Source organism: Micropterus dolomieu, linkage group LG15 (assembly GCF_021292245.1).
Source record: "Micropterus dolomieu isolate WLL.071019.BEF.003 ecotype Adirondacks linkage group LG15, ASM2129224v1, whole genome shotgun sequence".
Taxonomy (NCBI): Eukaryota; Metazoa; Chordata; class Actinopteri; order Centrarchiformes; family Centrarchidae; genus Micropterus; species Micropterus dolomieu.
In genome coordinates, this window is record NC_060164.1 from 10,092,114 (window position 1) to 10,113,642 (window position 21,529).

General features: G+C 41.2%; 1 protein-coding gene across 1 annotated transcript in view; it reads right to left on the reverse strand.

Annotated features, from left to right (window-relative positions):
- pde10a (phosphodiesterase 10A) overlaps window positions 1-15,539 on the reverse strand; it is a 45,590-nt gene extending 30,051 nt beyond the window's left edge. The window contains 2 exon segments of the mRNA XM_046071063.1: window positions 3,332-3,463; window positions 15,321-15,539. Of these exon segments, the coding sequence (XP_045927019.1) occupies window positions 3,332-3,463; window positions 15,321-15,384 (196 nt within the window). The 5' untranslated portion in view covers window positions 15,385-15,539.
- Window positions 15,540-21,529: the final 5,990 nt, after the last annotated feature.

Sequence of the window (21,529 nt, forward strand, 5' to 3'; positions counted from 1 at the left end):
CCCCCCCTTCCCCCCTTGCCTCGCCTCCGCAGCGCCCCCCCCCCCCCAGTAAATCAACTTGGGCCTATCATCCCTGCTGAGTCAACACACATGATTATGTCTTATCTCCTTTTGGCTCTTTTTGTGGGGAGGTAACCTATTTAAATGTGTTTGTGGCCCCTTTTCATTTCAGTGATAAATTAACCCGATTTAATTGAGTTATTGACTGGACTTTATTAGCTCATCTGTTAATAACTCGTATCATAACTCAGTGTTTCCCACAGATTGACATGGATAAAGTGTAACTGTGGTGCAGCCGGGGGGCGTGCATTCGATATTGACTACCAGTGTGTTAGCCTCGAAAACCCAGCTGTATTCTAACATTAACTTAGATCTCCTTATTAGCTAGGCTCCTTATATGTTTGCTAATTTTGCTTTCAGGGTTAGTCCCACAGCGGAATATCCCTCTTGTAAATGTAACCCCTGCCATAACAAGATGTTCATGGTGTATTATAATAATAAATAAACACTTTTCCACGGTAATACCAAGAAAGAGAGCGTCAATTTTCCAGAGTTTACACAGTAAACGCCATGTGGGTAAACTTTTACAGTTGATACTCTGATTTCCCCTTCCCATGAAGGCAGCATGGAGCTGCAGCACACCTTCTCGTCCAGACGCAGTGTACTAAACTAGGTTTTAATGTTGCAGACCACGTTTTTTGCAAGTAGTTTAAAGTTTAAACTCGAATTGTTGTGAATTTTTGGTGTAAACTTGCCTTAGAATTTCCAACTAACAAACACCCCCCAAAAGCAACTCAGCACCCCGCTTTCCAAAATATTGCTTCCAGCGCCCCCCATCGTCGTTGGAAACGCCCCCCGTTGAGAAACACTAGTTTAGAAGAAAACTCTGCAGGGTACCTTTAAAAGGGTTCTCCACCGATAGCATTACTCTCTTATAACATTGTCGGACTCACAAAGAACAGACAAAAAAAAGTAAAAAAATCAATGCAGCAGAAATATAGTCTTTTTTATTCTTCTTATTCTTATTCTCAACTGATGACCGTTTGGTCTGAGATTTAGCTGTGTTATGCTAGTAGTAGCTAATGTAGCCTGGAGCCGCTTGTCTCAAGCAGAGCTGAGGAGCTGGTGAGCCCACTGCTTCTTTCTAACTCCACACACCAAGAATCTTTTCTTTTTCAAGCTTGTAGTCTTCAGCCCCAATGGACACTGACTCAGGTGACATCACTTGAGGCAATTTATTAGATTTTGCACAGCTCCCTCTGAAGCCACAAAAAGCTTTATACAACCTTTTCTACATCTGCAGTAGAACTCCTCAATATCCGTAAACAGACTGTAGTGTAAAATCAGCTTTTTGCAATCAGAGTTCCACTTTAAGTTGGTACTAAACACCGCATTAACACAAATTGACAGTAAAGCTGCATATGGTTTTGAATGTTACATTGTAACTCCGCAGAATGTAAAGAGACTTTTCACCAAAACAGCCTTTCCTTCAGCATTTTCAACAATGTGGATCGCAAAATCAGTTTTCAAAGGTTAACATTATTAGCCAACTTAGATGAGAGAGAGAAACACAGAAAAAGCTGCAGAATGACCTGATATTCAAGCTAAATACAGTATTTACTCTACTTATAATCTCATTCTCATCTCAATTCTCATCCAACCAATTAATGAAGGTAACCATTTTACAAGGGGCTTTACACCTATCAAGGGATCAGTAATATAGTTTGCATTAATGCTGACCACTTTTCAAAGCAAGGCTCAGCAGTGTTTTAGCATGTTCAACATGGGAACCAACTTTGAAATTTGAAACTTGCCTGAAACATGTAAGCCATTATAACAAACGTCATGTCTGCTTTTGCTTTTTGTCAAATGCACATTATGCCTGTGCAGAAATGCAGTGCAGACTTTTCAAATCAATCAGCACTTTTGAGTCTTTGCGCAACGATAAGTTTGAGTTTTTCACTGGGATCAGTTACCTGAATCAAGCCAGTTGCAAGTCCCTGCAAGTTGATTTTTCTGATATAAATGGAAACCAGAAGGGAGGTAAACACACACGTAAAAACGTGAATGCCAAAGCATGTTTTGAAAAAAGTCATGTTCAGTGTAAGTAATTTTTAGTAAACAAAATAGTTTGTATGTTTTTTTATGAATTAGTGCATCTTTAAAAAGTGGGGAAAAACTGAAGTTTTCAATTAAGAACTGAAAGAACATGACCTTTGCACTGAGAGAATCTAGTTTCATGACTCGTGATAAACTGATGAAAATCACAGAAACATAAGCCAAAAGTATCTCGCCTTTTATGCTCTGCAATGAAGTTTTGTGAATCAGTGTTTGCTTTGCACAGGCTTCATCTACTCTGAGCTGAACTATATGGATGGAATTAGTTATTCCTACATGGCACCAGCAAAAATGATTAACATGAGGGCCTCTATTTAGTACCTGTCAACATAAACACACACACACACACACACACACACACACATATAAACTGTATACAGGAAACTGTTTGAAATGCAGGCTCAGACTTAAGAAATCAATGTCTCTGCATGGCAGCAATGAACAGTACTGTCTGTAGACCTCATGTAGAAAGCCACTCCAAAATGTGACAAATCCATCCGCCAGTTTCCCCCTTCACTTCAACACACCCACACCCTGAGCCAGCACAAACCCCCACCACCTCTATCCCTACCCCTCCCCTGGGCCCCCTTCAGCCGGCTGCATGTCTCTGGAGGTCGCCTCTGACGTCAGCAGCTCGACTGGGCAGAGTGCCAGCCCTCTGGGCCCTTGATGGATGTGGTTGGTCTGAGAAACAGTCCGCTGTGTGTGGAGCGCACGCCACAGACTCAACTCGGCCTGCTCAAACACATCTAATGACCCGTAAATACCCAAGATGCCCGTTTCCCCTCCCTTTCTTCAGTCTATCACACACACACTGACGATTAAAGGAGACACATGTGAAGATGAGTGATTTGTACTGCAAATGGCCAGGATAATAAATACAACCCGCAGAGGCACACTCTGCCTTGGCTCTGGTTATCCCTTGGTCTTCAAGAGAAAAGGTTTTATTTTTCAGCGCAATAAAAGCAGACGACTGACGTGGCTGCAGATATTCAGGGCAGCCTATACTTGTGGTTGACTGGTCAGGAACACATATGGGATTATGTGAGCTAAAAAGTACAAACATTTAACCAAAGACAAATATTACAGAAATTACAACTCTGCGTCAATATACTGAAATCAGCTGATCCAATCATTATGTCACAGTGATCCAGAGAGCTGCACTGTGTGTGTGTGATTTCATGTTTGTCCCTGTGTGCGGGAGTGGGTATACCTGCAGGCCTGCTGCCGGTCTTCCTCTTCAGCCATCTGTCCAACGTCTCTGCACTCACACTCTCCAGCACAAAGTCGTCCAGCATCTGCGGGTGCAGCGAGAGGTAGGCCTTCACTTTCTCATCTGTCAAGCCTAAAGAGCACAGAAACAAAACGTCTTTTAGATCATGCACTATACAACTTTATTCATGACTAAGTACAGTGTAAAAAATTAAAAATAATGCGGGGAGACTTGCGCAAAATCATCGTAATTGTAGAAGAGGATGGAGAAGAGAAAAAGGTAACAGGTGATCTCCTTTTCTTTACCGCGAAGTGAGAGCGGCAGCAGCAGCACCTAGGCTCCAGCTAAAGCTCTCAGATAGCCGAGCTAGCTCACTTATGTTTACTGTAAAGCTGTGTCTCCAGGGATAGGAGCCCCCAACAGAGGCAGCAGGATAAAGGAGGACTCGAATGTGCTTAATAGGCAATTAGGTTCTTGAGAGCTCGCTAAGTGCTGCTGTTTACTGTCTTTGTTGTCAGGGAAAAAAGCCATTTGCCAGACCATCGTTGAGTGAAAGTTGTTTTTAATACACCCGCTGGCGTCTGAGAGGCCGTCACGATGCACTAGGAAACCATGTTTATGTCACTCACGCAAATGGACTGTGTGTCTAGAACAAAGACTTGTAATGTCATCTCAGCGCGAGACCGTGACCTCAACGCTGGCATGAAATGCAAAAATAATACTTCCTGGAGAAGAAAAACAAATACTATGGCTGTGCTAAATTTAGATTTTATGTCATGGTATACAGTAAATGTATCTGTTATCAGATAATAGTAGAAAGAAGGCTGCTACATTCAGACAGTCCTGATCAGTTTTCTTTTTATACCGCTTTCTCACGAAATATCTGGTTATCAGTAGCATCTGTGAAGACTCCCTTCAAGCATAATTTACAGGAGGACATGCAGCTGGAAGGCATGTGTTCTGCCGTCAGACACTCAAATATATATCTATCTACACACACACACACACACACAGCATGAAAATATTATCACTAAGTATTACTAAGTGGGGTGTCTGTCTGAAATCCTGTATGATATCAGGGTAGTGAATGGCTAAAGACGTTTGGACAACAGAACTGTGTGTGGAAGGTGGCACTGGCTCAACTTTTGTGCCAGATAATAAATTAAAACCAGATGCAGGAGCTAGGAGTGTCCACTTTAGCTGCAGGTAACTCTTGTACGTCTAAAAAAAATGTTTAAAACGTGCGTTTAAAGAATAACTTTTACTTTGAATTTAATTTTAGAATCAAAGTGCTGCTGACTCTGGTAAACAGTCTGAGCAGCTATCTACAACCTTTGATCCATTCCCCCAGAACAAATCATTTGATCTTCAGTCACAATAGATCATCTGCTCACTGTGTGTGTGTGTGTGTGTGTGTGTGTGTGTGTGTGTGTGTGTGTGTGTAGGTTGAGCAGGCTTGTGGTTGCTGGCAAATAAGGCAAACAGAGGTGGCGGTAAGTTTGGGGGATGGAGGATACTGTGGTCTGACGCTGTCCAGACACGAGACACAGATCTTCAGGAGCGGAACGCCTCACGAGACTCCTGGCCAGCTCTGACGCACATCGGCAGAATACGGCTTAATAAATCAGACAAAGTTAAGGGGGGTTGAAGGGAGCTGCAGGGGACAGAAAGACACAAAGAGGAGTAAAATGGGAGCGCTGCAAAAGACCCTTACGACTTTGTCCTATTTGAAACACAAAGAAGGCACTGTGACACTAAAAACAAGGACGCTGTATCAGTTTATGAATACATGTTTTGTGTCAACAGGCTCTTAAACTTATTTAGCTATCATATGTGTGCACATGAACAAAAATAGTCAAATGTCCCATTTCCATGGGGCAAAACAAACTGCAATGATTGTAATTTTGCAGTGGGCATATAATGGTTGATAAAATGGTGTTCTGTGCACAACCCTGCGCTTAAAATTACTAGCCCACACTAGCAAAAATTGGAACTTGTGAAGCCTTATTGGCAAAGCAAAAGCAAACCATGGCTCTCTTGAACAGCCACTGTTAATTTCTGACCCCTAACCTTTGCTTCGGCTGAGAAGAATGCGAAATGAACGTATGACCAAATTTGAAGTTTGTACTAACATTTTAAGTAGGGAGCATGATATATATTTGACCTATCAGGCCAACAATTGCTTAGAAGATAAAGCTGGCCACATTCTATATTTTTGTTGTCAAAAACTCACACAAATACCAAAACCAACCATATCTCAATACTTTCTGACATCCCCAACATTTATGTGGCTGTCAGCTCCAAGCCCATTTGTTCCTACTGAAGATATACTGTAAAACAGGTTACGAATATGCGCTTTAACCTAAAAAAGACAGCTGGACACTGTAGTTTTTATCACACATTATTCAAACAGGAGTTAATAGTGCATTTGTTGGGGACTATTTTCAGCTTCAGATTAAAACACATTTGGTGCTCCAGAGATCCTAACAGGCAACAGGGTGGTGTTTCTGGAGTTGACTGAACTAAACTATAGTGTTGGTGTTTATTGTAATGAAGCAACATGTCACCCAGTATTACACTGTGGCTCAGTGATATAGTTTTATTCGGTTTTGTACAACAATGAGGCTGTATTGCACAGAGGAAAAAAAACTATCAGACCAGACATATCCTATAAAACTATGTTATGACGATGCATTGATTGCTTATGGTGAATACGACAATGCAATACAATATTATGAATCATTACCGGAAGGCAGAGCACGACAGGGAAGCCTTCAAGGGTCGACTTCCTCTGGAGTAAATATAAGAGCAAAGATGTTTTGTTGAAATAATTTGGACATTTCTTTCAGTTAAAGTAGGCAGCTTCAAACAGATACTAATAATTAAATAGTGTTTGCATCTGCTCTAAGCATCAGACATAGTTCAGGTCAAGTCCACTGGTAAGCAGCTAGACACATGAAATGCATTTATCTGTACCAGTTTAGATGAAGAAATGAATGGTTATTGGCAAAAGACAAAAATGTAAATATCTTCAATCTCTATTAAAGCTCTCTGGAAAAAGAAGCCAGAGGAATGACTGGTTTGACCCATCAGCCACTATATTGCAGAATGATGGTGATTGATGCACTTTTTTTCTTGAACATTCCTGCTACTTTCTGCCGACCTTAGAGACTTTCCCTCTGATTCCCGCTGAAATCTTTCGAGCCACGGCTCAACCTAATGTGACCGCAGTGACACTCAGAGCTGTGGGATATGCGTCAGTGTCCTGGGCCTGTGACTACGATGGCTAATCAAAGGTGCAGCCAGATCTGTCCCACATGCTGTGGTCAAGAATGGTTAACCCCACATGTGCTCACTCAATCAGGAGAGAGAGAGAGAGAGAGAGAAAGAGAGAGAGAGAGAGAGAGAGAGAGAGAGAGAGAGAGAGAGAGAGAGAGAGACTGCTGTGGAGGAGCAATGGCTTGGTCACTGGTTTGATCAGTTTTTTTTTCTTGTATTTAGTCAAACTCAGTAAAATTTTCCTTCTCTCTAGGGCCAATGCTGCTAAAGACATTGGCGTCATCAAGATAAGCACTAAATGTTTTGATTTCATTCTAATAAACACAATGTCTGACACGTCAAACATAAACAAATCAAAATGTACATATAATCCAAATCCTCATTATCTAGCTCTTTTTTGTTGATTTGTCACATTTTCAAATTTTCAATATCTTGAGCCAGTCCATGAAGTTTCGGCCAGAGCAGTTTGGTCTTCCCGTGCTTTCAGCATTAAATTATCTGTGTATGGTAGGGCTGTGCCAAGGCTGCAGCAGAGGATAATTGCTATTTAATTGGCATGTTTATGATTACGCTTGAACAGTGTCGGGAGAGGTTTTCAAATTCTGTACTCAACTAAAAGTAGCCTACCAGTAACTTATTGTAAAAATAGTAAAAGGACTTCATTCAAGTCCTATCAAAGTATAGAAGTATATTATAAAAATGTACTTCCTACTACTTAATGTACTATTCCCTGTGACTATCACTATTATATATGACATTAGATTGTTAAAGCAACTCTGTGTCTGTCTTCAGCCTTTTATTTCACGAAGCTCTCACCAACGTCCGGCAGCCTCTTGCTTGGTCACTCTCTTTCTCGCTTCTTAGCTTCCTCTGTCAACGTCCTCTTCTGTCTCTTCACTTCTTCCATTAGCTTACGTTATGTTCATAGAGGCTGCTGAACCTGGTTATGTTGCCCGCTTGTCCGGCTCTGGCAAAACACCAGTGCCGCTCTCCACCAGCTGTTATTTTATGGCAGAAAACTTACACAATGTTGCTTGAAACTTGGGCGGCAAGCTAGCCAGCAACCAACGCTAGAGCACATAAAGTAACATTTCTGATATCCGAGTGTGTTGTCTAGTAAGTTTGCTAACATCAACTCAAGATTTAAAGCCAGCAGCTAAACCTCTGTCTGTGAAACCTTTAGCTGATTTTGCTCGAATCGACTCTTTGCTAACACAGGCAAGCATCAAGTGCAAAAACACAAGACAGAGCAAGCCAGCTAAGTTATTGCTTATTAGTCCAACAGCAAGAAGGCCAGCTCAGCATCTGTCTTGCATCCTTTCAGCTCTTTTAGCTCACGCCAACGAGTAAAAGCCAGTCCAATATTTACTCTTGTCTTCAGTCTCTCTGCAGCCTCTCGCGTGATATCCATACTGAGAATACCGAGCTAGCTTCTTCCAAAGAACTTATATTGTACAATCTATACTCTTTGCTTCTTCTTATAGCTAGCTCGCTGAATAGTCGTGTTGGTGTGAGACATGCCATTGTCATGATAGGGTTCCTGCCCAGGATTCCAATGCTACATGGTGCAATGCCAGGCGCTCCGGGCCGGAGTGGCAATGACAGAGCCACCATTCACCCTATTATAAGTCAGTGTATCATCAAAATGACTTTGAAGCTATTATTCTAAGACAACATTTCTACATAATGTTGCTGTAATGCTGATTATCTCCTTTATATCCAGATAAGTAGTTTAGTAGGTTTGCTTTCCAAAATTACATTAATAATTTAGACTTTTCTCTTGAACTGTTTTTAATTAAACCATCTGACAGATTTTAATGGGAAATGTCTCTCAACATCTGAATCGTGACTAGGGGCCCCCACTTGACACTACTTTTTGTGAGGGTTCACAAGCCAGTACAGTATTTCCCTCTGAAATTTAGTGGAGTAGAAGTAGGTATAGCTTAAAATAGAAACACTCATGTATAGCTTTAATACCTTAAAAATAACTGTAACTACATAACTTAAATGATTAATCAATTAAATGTACTTTCAGGCCCAGGTGAGGGGGTTCCAGTGGGAAGCGGTGGCAGACTGGGCACCAGAACTGGAGCCAGGCTCAGCAGCCTCCCAGTAAACGCGGCCGGACTGACACTGAACACAGCCTCAGAGGCTGACGGAGGCCAGTTTGACGACAGGGAAGACAGTACAGAGGTGATTTATACTGAGAAGTAAGGGAATTTGTGAATAGAGTTTTTGTGACGTTCTTTACTTACAGCCGAGAACGGAGCGTATCAGGACTGTGAATGGAAAGCCTCAGAGACTGAAGGGGCCAGTTTGATGACAAGGAATACAGTGCGGAGGTGATTTACAATTGCTCAGGCCAGGGGTCTAACTCCCCCTCAAGTGGGAGAGGAGCGAGAGTGAGGTTAGGCATTAGAGAGGCAGCAGCAGCATGTAGAGCCAGAATATTTTCGCCTCTAACTTCGTGAATTAAGGGTTTATTTCAACCAAACATCTGAAAGACTACGCAAGACAGTTTTGGTGAGTTTTATTTTGTTTGTTTTACAATAAGTTAATAAGGCAATGAAGCTAATATAAGTCTTAGGACTATACAATCGGACTATCGCCTCTAGAAACACGTGGCGTTGCAACACAGGACAGGTTAACATGCTAACTTCAGTAGATACTGTATCTCTGCAACATAATACATATATGTCTTTGACATAATGTCAGAACACATTCTGTTGATAATGTTGAGGTAATGTTGGCTTATGTTTTAAATTATAAGTATGTCCATATCTTCATTCATTCCACATTGCACCTTTAAATGACTTTGAGTCTAAATGAAGTCAGACAAACGTATAGGTGGGAAACAGTGTTTTGTGGAGCATGTTTGTGAGTGACTGAAGCCCAGTTGGCAGAGATTTTGGGGCCTGACTCAGACTCGGGCTTCCTGTGCAAAAACTGAAGCCTGAGTTCATGCAGTGAGGTATCGTTGCATAACACTTATCTTGAGTACAGCACACCACGCCCTGGGACTGGGAAGGGAAGGCCAAACCAGTCACCGTCTGTCTGGGACTCACATCCAAGTTTCAGAACGAACACGCTCCTGTTCGACGGGGAGTGCTTTTACAGACAGCAAGGGCTGGGTATCTGTATTGTGTCAGCACCAGTTTGTGGTATTAATATGGAATTTCAGGCATCAAAACATCCTTAAAATGCTTCAAAACAGCAAATACTTGGGAGCTGCAATTCAGATTTATGAGCATTTTTATTAAGGAAATCAATTAGGCATGGTCTGACTTTATATGGAAAAGTAAATGGCTTGTAGAGATGCTGTAAACTGTAAGTAATTCACTCCCTCGTATAGTAAAATGTGCTTTCAACATTTTTTCATGATTTGTATTAGTATATATCGACTTTAAACTATTGAAACAGAACTGAAGAGTCAATTGTGGTGAGATACCATATACAGGTCACAAGCCGTAGCAAGACATTTTGCAGGTCAACATTTAGACAAGAAGGAAAGCCCGACACTATTTGTGACGCTAAATCTCCTTTAGAGAATAGGAAAAGAAAAGAAACCCTTGTGAAGCAAGGCCTCATTTGTCTCTCTCTGCCTTTATTTTACCATTTACATTTTGTGTGATTTAAGCCTGCACAGCCTCTCTCTGTCACTGTTCTGATGCAACACCACGCTTTATGCCATCACTTTATTTTTCATGTGAAAGCTGAGAAACAGAGATGGTGACTGCACTGGATGTTTACAACTGCAGACCCACATCCTCTTTTTCTGTTCTATTTGTAAATTAGATTTTTTCAATAAAAGTGTCTGTCACGACAGAAAACTCTACATGTCACAAAGTATGCTCCTTACCCAAAGCAGTCCCATAAGAATGTCAATTCAGTTGAAAGGATGATTTTTATCATTAAATTTAAATATCAATTAAATTGTCAGATTGTTTTTGATACATTTAGTAATCATTTTAGGGTTTGATTTGTCCATTTCCCAACATTACAAAAATGTTCAACCCAAAGTGGTTGAACTATTCACCTTGTGGCAGTGATATACAAAAACAGGACACCTGTGGTTACAGGTGCAACAGAGCACACTTCTGAACACACCAATTATTAATAGGTGGTGTTGAATTTCTCGGTAATGGACGAAACTGTCGACTGCCCAAATCGATTGCATTTGCAGCAGCTTGAAAAAAGTACATTAGAATTTGCAACATATCTTCATAAACTTTAAATAAATAAACATTTAAATAAATGTTCAAAATGATTGGCAAGTCAAATTATGTAATGACGTCTAATAAAAATGATCTTCAAAAGTCATGGTGAAGAAAAATATTTGATATACTATAAATGTTCACGAGCTAGCCACAAAGGCGGATATAATTCACAAACCTTTTGCCCTCAATTTAGCCTGTCAGGTTAACTCAGGTAAGACTCTTTCCCAACAACAGACATTACACATCCTGGGGGTAAGAGCTGTTTAACAATGCTTCTCAGCTGAGAGAAAGTTGATGAGACATTGACTTAGTTGGATGGAAGGTGGTTATTGAAGGTGAGGTGTGACTTATTTTGACCTGGGCTGTTATTTGGGTGACCTCGGCTTTCTGCAGAAAATGGCTATTAATGGATACATTTTCAAGATTTGTTAGCTTTTGCAAAAATACTGCAAAGATAAGAGAAAAGTGCAAGCTGTATCAAATAATATGAGGAGAGTTATTAAATTCTTCCTATGTAAGCTTGCACATTCCTGCAGGGAGAGTGTTGATTTAATTAAAACAATAAACTCAGATATGCAGATAAAGGAACATTTTAAGAGCTGCCAAAAACAACAACTGGCTTCACCCTATCATCATCTCTCCTCTCTATTTCCCATTGAGCAGTAAGCTATCTGTGTGATAGTGAATGTGTGTCTTCGGCGTTCCTGTCAGACGCTGTCGACTCGAGCAATGTCAACAGCAGAGGCCGACCACGGCAGTGCTGATGTTTAGCAAGCAAGATGTTCCTCCTCTGCAACACATAGATGAAAAATGCACGAGAGAAAAAGGGAAAAGACCACTTCTCTTGAAGCGCACTCCGTCTGGCAGAGAGTCAAGGGCAAGCTGCCAAGGTACTACTTTTCACTTTCCTGACATGAGGCTGAGGCAGGAACAGGGAGGGGGGGCTGTGGGTGCGTGCGTCAGCAGGTCCGCCTGGGACTCCCTTGCCAGGAGGTGGGAAGAGCATGTGGTTCTTATCTTATCTATGGGAGGGCTGGAGCACAGCGGCCAACACTGACATTCAGTGAGCGGCAAAGAGGGGAAAAAAGAGCGCACACCGAAGATGAAAACGCTTTGACTTCTGTCCCACTGCTCACTTCATTTATTGTTTGAGCCTGTGAACCTGGATATGTGTGTGTCCATATGCAGGTGAATACACACACACACACACACACACACACACACACACAGCAGCTAAGGGTGAGGTGACCGGTGCAGCTAAATCAATACACCAGTCAGTGAAAAGGTGTCAAATGAATAAAACGCGGATTCACCCTGGACTTTAACTGCAGTCCCATCCCTTTTAGAGACACACCTCCACATGGCGAAAAGAACCACTGCTGCACAAACATGCAAGATCACACCTCATACTTGAGAGGGGGGTTGGGGGGGAGAGGGATTTCCATGGAAATGTAATTTGGATTATTTCCACTTGCATGGTCCAGGTCATTAGACGTAAAGGGTAAGGGCTATAAATGGCAAACTGAGATGTAGATAAGGCATGTCCCTTGATCCACGGCCTAATAGTGTGGTCACAGGCAAGCAGCAACACTCGGACTGCTGTTACAGACACACAGCAGGTCAACCTTCACCTTCAACTAAAAAGGTATAAACTCAAAATTTTCTTGTGCATTTCCTTGAGTGAAAGGAATCTGAACAACAGCCAGAGGTTGGCGAACACACAGCCTACAACAGCGTTGAAAGGGAGCCTTAACAGTAAAGCTGCAGTTGCTGCCTTGGAATCAGCATCTCGTCCGAACTTGTGGTTTGATGTAGCGCTCCGTTCCCTCATCTCTCCCCAGGGCCAAATCAGTGATCGGGGGGTCATGTTCCCCGCTCCACATCTGGACTGATGCTGAACTCTGCAGCCGCTCTCCAGAGGGGCCATTGGGGACCCGGTAATGAGAACCACAGATCCTTGCGTCTTCTCCAGTGCTGTGTTCCTTTATGAGCCTTGACACGAGGACAAGTCGTAAAGAAATCTACATGCATGTGGCCTTTTCCCATCCCCTCAGATACCAACCCGCGACAAGCAGACGAGGGGGTCAATGGACGCCTTGAGGAGAATGTCATCTGTTTCACCGCTCAGATCGTGCACTGTGCCCTGGCACTGATCCAGCCCTGCACAGATCTTGATGTGAAAAAAAAGGGTGCCTGCATAACAAGCTAATTTTCTTTGGCTTGAATTTCCTGAGAGTTTAAATAAACACTTAAGACAAATCACAAAGAGAGGCTATTTGGCCTGTGCTCAGCCCAGTCTGGAATTATTTAGCCATTCAAATTTCACTCAAGCTTTAAATTTTCATATTCTAATCACACCACGCACTATATGTGTTTCATATATTCAGTGAGTGTGCTGAGAGAAGTCCTCACTGTAAGAGAGAGAGGGCATGCGGTGGGGCAGGAAATGCCCAGCGTGAGCACTTCCTGCCTGACAATGCAGCCTTCTTCACTGACTTAAGCGATTCTTCGACAACCAACTGGGTTTTTAAATGCCTGAGAGATGACATTAGGGCTGACCTAGACTGACCTCTGATACTTACCAGAGGTATCCACAAAAAAACAACCCATACAAACACACATATGCATGTGTATGTTCCCGCAACATGAGGCTACAAACAGCTATAATATCCCAGAACTTACTCACCACCAGCAAGCAGGGAGCGAATGAGCCAACATGTTGTCTTTGCAAACTGGAGTCTGTCTCTCCAGGGAGGACTGGGTTTGATGGACAGTCCAGCAACCAGTCCCATATCAGAATGGAGAAACAATGATAGGAGGATAATACGCCAGCAGATGCCACAGAACAAAACAGCTCTTATTGCCACCATGTACTCCTCTGCATTGGATACATCTGAAGTTATCACATGTCTAAAAGAAAGCAGTAAATGTAAACAGCGCTATAATAACACGCGGAGCAGACGATGACTCGTATTCTGAAATATATGTGTCCATGTGTTTCTGTGACTGTCAAAAAGCCTTGGATAAAGTTTAATCAAATTATTCCCTCATCTCAAACCAGTCACGGGGAAACATGCAGTGAGAAGGCAAACAGTGTGTCAAGTTAATCCTACATTTAACCCAGATTAATTGACAGCTGTACAACATTTGAAAAAAAAAAAAAAGAGAGAAGCCTAAATGTGAGCTGTGATACTCACACATAATGACAATTATAGCAAAAATGGAAGCAGATAGCTACTTGACTCTGACAGCCACCCGCAGCTACTGCTGTTTTGTAAATTCAAAAAGTGTGGAAGCTGTGTGAAATCTGAAATTCATGTCCTTTTTTGGTCAGTATGATGGGCGGGATACCTACATACTGTAACTCAATAATACATTCCATGACTGCAGTTTAATGCTATGTGTACTTTGGCATCACTCAGTATCCCAGGCCCCAAAGTGCTAACTTGTTATTATGGGGTTGCCACTAAAGGTCACTTGAGGTGCCACTGAAACAACTGGAACCGCTGTTATTCATGTGGCATGCAGAGAGTGTTGAAGTTACGATTACAGAAATGATAAATTACAATGATTCCTGAAGTATAAAGTTCCCACAGCAATTATTATAGAAGGTACAAAACCAGATAAAATAACAACATATGCAACAGGGACTAAATTAACCACTGAGTAGCACAGACATGCTAAGAAAATATAAGTATATTAAAGGCCAATATTGGGGATATTTACTGTAGAGACAGAAAACTAATCTTCCTGTGTATTTTTCTTATGCTGGCACCAATTTCTCAATATATTTAATTATTTATTTTCAATAAAAATTGTGTTCGTGGAGGATACCTGGCTCAGACATTTACAATTAAAAAAATTATGACATAAGATTTTTAGTGGAACACTAGACATTTATCACAGCTTTGGAATTTGAATATTAATATTTTGAGACATGTTAATATTAATAACTATGTGAATATTACAGTAAAGATTTTTTTTTATATAGTAATTTCTATAGGAATATTAACCCTGAACACACATTTCTACAGGACTATTTTTAAGAATAATTATACTTCAGGAGTGAGCAGTATTTTCACTTTCTATCCTTACTCCGGCGCAAGCTGTAGCCTTCGCTTTTTGAAACCATGTCTCACTGTAGCAGCACTGCTGACTGTTCGCTCCGTGACAAGCCGGACCAACTCAAATCCGAGATGGGATTCATAAACACGCTCTATATATTTTATTAAAAAGGTCGGAAGAGAAACGCCACATTCTCCGAACTGCAAGTCCTGCCCGGTCCCCCTCCGATGTAGTCCCACCCATCTAGATCAGCTATCACTCTGTCATTCATAAAGTTGGGTAGACACAGGGGCAAATTTAACGTACGTCTGCAGGACCAATTCGCGATTTACTGCCCTACTGAAAGTCAAAGCTTTTTATGTGTTTGCGAAAATTTCAGAGATGATTTTTTGATTTATTCTTTAAAAATTTTAGTCAAAACTACCTACTTGCACCCAGGAAACAGTCCGTTAACCTTCTGAAACAGCTTGTTGAAGACGGACCATCTTCCATTTCGGATTGCGAGCGCAAAAGAGAGAGGAGCCACGGAGAAAAGTGCGCCTCTGCAGCTGCAACTTGGTGCGTCTGGGCAAAAACCAAAACTATTCCAGTTGAGGTGATGGTGTCCTCAATGCTTCAGGCTGTGCACGGTTTAGGAAGGGCGAGAAGAGCAGTGTGCTGCCCCCCTCCCCAACCCACCCCCGCCCCCTCCACCAGCGCTATGACCCAGCACCGCTGGCCGAGGTGTAGCTACAGTCGGCCCGCCTCCTCGGCGTGGTGGCTCCGTTGTGGATGAGCAGCAGCAGACTGGGAGAGCGGAGACGTCGACGCACAGACACAGAGAAATGGGAGTAAACACACACACATACACACACACACACACACACACACACACACACACGGAGAGAGAGGGAAAGAGACGAGCGCGCCACTGTCAAGTGAGCCACAACTATTACGCACGACTTCCACTCTAATTTTCAAAATAAATACCTTCAACGCTGCAAGCCGTGTAGGCTGCCTTGAAAGGAATAGGCCCATTGAAAAACACATAATGATATTTTATCAAGCATTTAGGTAGGTTACACAGTATGATATATTCATGATGCGTATGGTTAAATAGGCCTTTATGGACATTTTCGATTGTACTGCAACATTCACAAAGACACCAACACCACGAGAGAGAGCTCAAAAATGTGTCATCTTCTAAAAAAAACCTGATTATCAATATTTCTACACGTAAAACTCATCCAGTACACTTTGTTTTCCAAACAAACCATCACGTTTATTTTAATTTGAAGTGTAAACCGTCCTTGTTTCCGGGCTGTTTGTGTAATTGACGCGTCTGGGAAGCGCATTCTCGACGCTGCTGAACTGCTGTTCCTGAATTTGGGTGCGTGAAGGGGGCTGAGCCACATGTCCAGCGCTCTGCGGAGACACGCTGCTTTTTCCTGATCCACGACTCTGTGGTCAAGGAGGAGACGGCCTCCAAATTCACAGCATGGTAGGACAAAGAAACTATCATACAAGGACTTAAAGGTGCAGCAGAAATTACCCTGGTTTAAGCTCTTTCTGTCTGACCAACGTGCCCTTTAGCAAGGCACTGAATTCCTTGAGGTGCCAGAGCCAACAATGACCTCTGACCTCCTCAGCAGAGTTAGCTTAAACACAGTCTGTGAGAGTTAGGCTGGGTATGACCAAACCAAACTTGTGTTCAATAAGCACCACGATTCAGCCTTTCAAAAGGCAACCATTAATACAAATAAATAATAAGCATTTAAAGACACACTTTCATTGGTTGCATCACAAGAAAAACTTATATAATGTACAGAAAACACATAAGCAGTGAGTGTATGTGTGAGAGTGAGCGAGCAAGCAGGGATAGTCTAAACATAGATCCTACCAAAGTCTAATTCGTGTCTGTCTAGCTGGAGATTTTACATGAGATTATTTTGTCTGAAGTAAATAAGATTTGTCTTTCTGCCTTTTTCTGGACCACTGCTGATATTTCAGCTCCTGACTTCAAATATCTGCAGAGACTTGCATGTGCTAAAGGAATGTATTCATTTGATTTATTATTATTTATTTATTTATTCCACCAGGCTAACTCAGTCCTACATTTACATAAATTATAATTGTAAATATCGCCTTGAATTGGCACGGTAAAATAAATCAATGTTGTCCATTCCTTTAGCAAAGGCCTAACTGCAAATGACTGCAAAAACTGCACATCCGCAGTCCAACTGAAATGTTTAGACATGCTCACTAGAAATGTAGAGTTATAATCCTAAAATATTAATATTACATCCAGTCCCTTAGTGATAATAATAAATATAATAATCTAATTAACCTCAAATTCAGGTCACCCAGATGAACATTTTACGTTCTGCACTGACTGGAGAGGCAATCTGGAGAAAAAACAATGGAAGCTGAATACACAGATGCGCAATTATAAGAATGCAAATGAATCATTTGGCATCTATAAAGGTGGCACAACTAAGATATTAAACCACAGAATTTCCCCATTGCTTGATTTCTTTTATTTATTATTTTCAATTCAAGTGTTGCTCAAAGGATTTCCTCAGCTAGAGCTTTCTCTGAGGTATTTAGGGCCACACTTTGCCTTAAAGCTAGCCAATGAATGCATCCCTACTGGTTTTATATTTAGTTTATATTTGCATGAACAATATCCCTGTAGCAAAGAGACACATCATTTATTTACAGGACGTTGTCAGAGCAAAGCAATCCTGACATGGAAGTAATTTTGTGGCATAAATTGAACATCCTATACAGCACACATGAAGTTCTTAGTTCACATTAATTGCATAAATTGTTATCGAGTATCAACGTGCATTTAAATTATTCTGGTTGAAATAGCTAATCTGTTTTTCTTTCTGTGTTTAGTTTAAGTGAGGATCACATCAAGTTCCAAATGAAGTGAGCGCCATATCTTGACAACCTTTGTAGACGTGTGCTTGTGTTATCAGTGCTCACAGGGCACCTAAACGGCTACGAGTCGGCAACATGATTTAGCATCGAGAGAGAGAGAGAGAGAGAGCTGTGGCGGGTTACAGCATGTGCGCTATCAATCACTGGTATTCCTACACTCTGGAGCAGCTGGCCCATTCAGAGGTCAGGTATAACATAATGGATTCTCTCCGACACATTCTGTCACTTTTCTTTCTGTTTTATCCTGGCGAGAAAAGCCCTTAGATGCAGAAGCATCTTATAGTATCATGTTACTAGTTTGTTTCACATGCATCTGCTCATTTGAAATACTAAACTAACAATATTAGCCTATGTGATGCCCAGGAATTTGGGAGGTTGAATGTAGGGGATGCTGGAGGGAGAACCAAATTAATTCAGCCATTTAGGAGAAATAATTTTTTTTTTTTTTTTTTTTACAAACAACATCTTGACAGCCTTTTATTTCAGGATAGACACACATCTTTAATACACATTTGCTCTGAAAAAACATAAAAACTCTATTTTTAACACTAATGATATTTTATTTTGAATTATGAAACATGAGTAAAATAGCTGTCAAATATCACAAAAAACAACAACTAGGGAGACAAAGTTCAGAGAGCTCTGTCAGCTCCTTCAGGCCTGTGTATCCTCCCTGCACTTCAAGTAGCTTATGCACGGAAATTTAAACAAATGCTCTAAAACGTTCCCTGCAAAGATTGTGACTGGAAGTTTATGAGCTTATTTGAGACGGTTATGGATGGAGAACTTATAGGGAAATGCGGTAGATCACAAGGGATGCCTGAACGCCGTCTGTGACCCATCAGTGAACCCTTCTGATCCACGGCTCTCCAAAGCAGCAGAGCAACATTTTTATTTCCTGTTTGAAGAATTATTTTATATATAAAATTAAATATTTCAACTTAGATTAGTGCACTTGGTGTGAAATATACCTAAACCACTGACACAAATTCTCAGAAAAAATAAAAGCCAAACATTAACTGTAGTAAAATAATGGTTTTATCTACACAGAAAGCTGTATCTTTTTGCCCTCACACACAATTAACAGGAGTCACAGTTTGAAAAAAATACAAAAGAAGACAGGCAGAAAGCAAACAGCACGATCACAGCAAATCTTGAGCTGTCAGATGTTTCCTGTACTATTTTAAGTGCACAAAGCAAGCTGCACTTTGTTAGGGACACATGGCTGTGTTGCTAGGGAGCCGCCTGCCATCTCTGCTGGGCATTTAAAGGACTAGTTTATCAACTCGCTACAGTGACCTTGACATTTTAAGATTTTGATAAATACATTTCCTATTACTTTTAATTTTAAATGGTAGTAATATTGTAATTACAGTATACCATATATCAATTGTATAGCTTTTCTGTTGATGTTAACACAATTTAATGTGCTCCTGGGCAGTAGTGGAGGAAGGATTCAGATGCCTTATTTAAGTAAAAGTAGCAATACCACACTGTAAACAGACATACCTACAGTATTATTATCAAATGTATAATAGCCTGCTTTATAAAGGGCTGCAACTAATTATTTTCATTCACGATAAACTTGCAGATTATTTTATTTTGGCTCTACTCCTCAGCCGGACTGCAATGGCAGCCACGTGATTCTCCTTGGGGTTCAATGTGCCTGTCAGGGTAGCCTAAATCAACTAAAAGTGCAACATGACTACATTATGGAAAGGACTGTTACAGAGGTAGACCTTTTGTAGGATGCTTTTTGTTTCACCGGAAGAAGCCGTTATATCGCTTTTGCTTGCCACCAGACTTCATTGAAAAAAGCAATAATTTTACCTCACGGGTCATCATAAAACAAACTTCATTCAAACTGGACAGAAACAAAACATAAACTCCCCAAAACTGTCCTATTTAGCCTTTTACAGCAATCACTAACTTGGTCAAAATAAATCCTTAATTCACTGCATTGATGATAAAAAAAAGCAGCCGTTGTATCGCACTCCTCAAATCCACAGTTTCACAGCAAGGGACTCACATGCACTAACAGGCATGCGTGGCTGGACCAGCTACCAAAACAGAGAACAGAGAAGCTCAGATGACCACAGACACAGAAGGGATGTGACGTCATTCTTTGCTCGGGATGACATCACCCCACTGTATCTTTACTTAGTAAATAGTTATTTGCTGCTTTATTAATGTTCAGAATCTTATATACAGAACTTGGACACGAAAAAGAAGCAAAATTCTCACATTTGAGAAACTCGAAAAGTTTTGTCTAATTTTATTTTTAACTTTAAATATAACATTATATTTCATAAGTTCATCATATGTTTTGTATGTAAAACCTTAATTTGCAAATAACTAATAACTGTAGCTAAAATCAGTTGAGTAGAAGAATAATGTGGAATTGGAAATATTCAAGTAAAGTACCTCATATTTGTACTTAAGTATAGTAAATATACTTTGTAATATTCCACCACTGGTCCTGGTTGATTGTGCTTCACTGAGCATAATTAAAGAAATATATATTTACAGTAGAGGATAGATCATAGGCAGACAGACAGGTCAACAGATGAATTTTGTGGCTAAATCTGCATCACAATATCTTTATATTTATTTGGATACAGTGATCTCAAAGTGAAAGCGAAAAATGAACTAAGCACCACAGACCCAAGAAAACCTCAAAAATGTCCGCCAGGGCTCTCTCCGGCTTGATCTGTATCAATTTGGACAAGCAGTGCGCACTCTTTTCTCTGTCAACATTATCCTGCCACCAAATCCCATATGCATCTGTGAATGGATAGCATGTGTGTTACAAGGAAATTTATGGAAATCAAAAAGGCGATGATGAAAGAAGCTGCAATGTCATCTGTCTTAATATGGGATTTGTGTGTCACACGCAGTAGGTTCCTATGGCCGTTTGGTGAAAGATCAGCTTTGCAATTGTCTGCTCGGGGATCAACAGCTGACTGAAGAGTGAAGTGGTCGGCAACCACACTTAACTGTTCCCCTCTTGGCTGTTTTTAGCAAACATCCTCCTGACGACTACAGCCTCTGTCTCCCAACATAAGAGCTGCACATCTTCAGAGGTGTGTGTGCTTGTTCACACACAGCCTTACCCCCTACCCCCACATTACAGACCTCATCCACTTAAGCACATTTCTGATTCAAGGCACTGTACAAGCTTTTTGCACATTGTACATACACACACACGCCCCAGATGTAAGTGAAACATTTACGGATCACATGCAAGCACACGCAAACATGAACACATGTGCACACACAGGAGCATACTTACATCCACATAGGCGCACGCACACACACACACACACACACACACATCACATCACATGCGGCAGACACACACCACAGAGACTTCCAGTCCCCTCCCCCCAACTGAATAGTCTGTTCTGACAATCCACAGGACAGCCGGAGCATTGACGTCAGAGGCAGGCCCATGAAAATACAGGGTCCCTGGGGGGCTGAGGGAGTTATGCACATCTTCACAGCTTGGCTCGCAACTAGTTCAACAACCAATGAGCATATTACTGCCTCTGTTTACTCTTATTTGTCGGGAAAATGCAATAAAAAAAAAGAAGTTTCACATTTACACAAAGCCTGGCATGCACAAATTTGCATGCAACTGCAATGCGGATCATCTGAAACGTGACGTCAATGGACGTCATTGCACTGTGATCCATTAGAACAAATGTGAGAT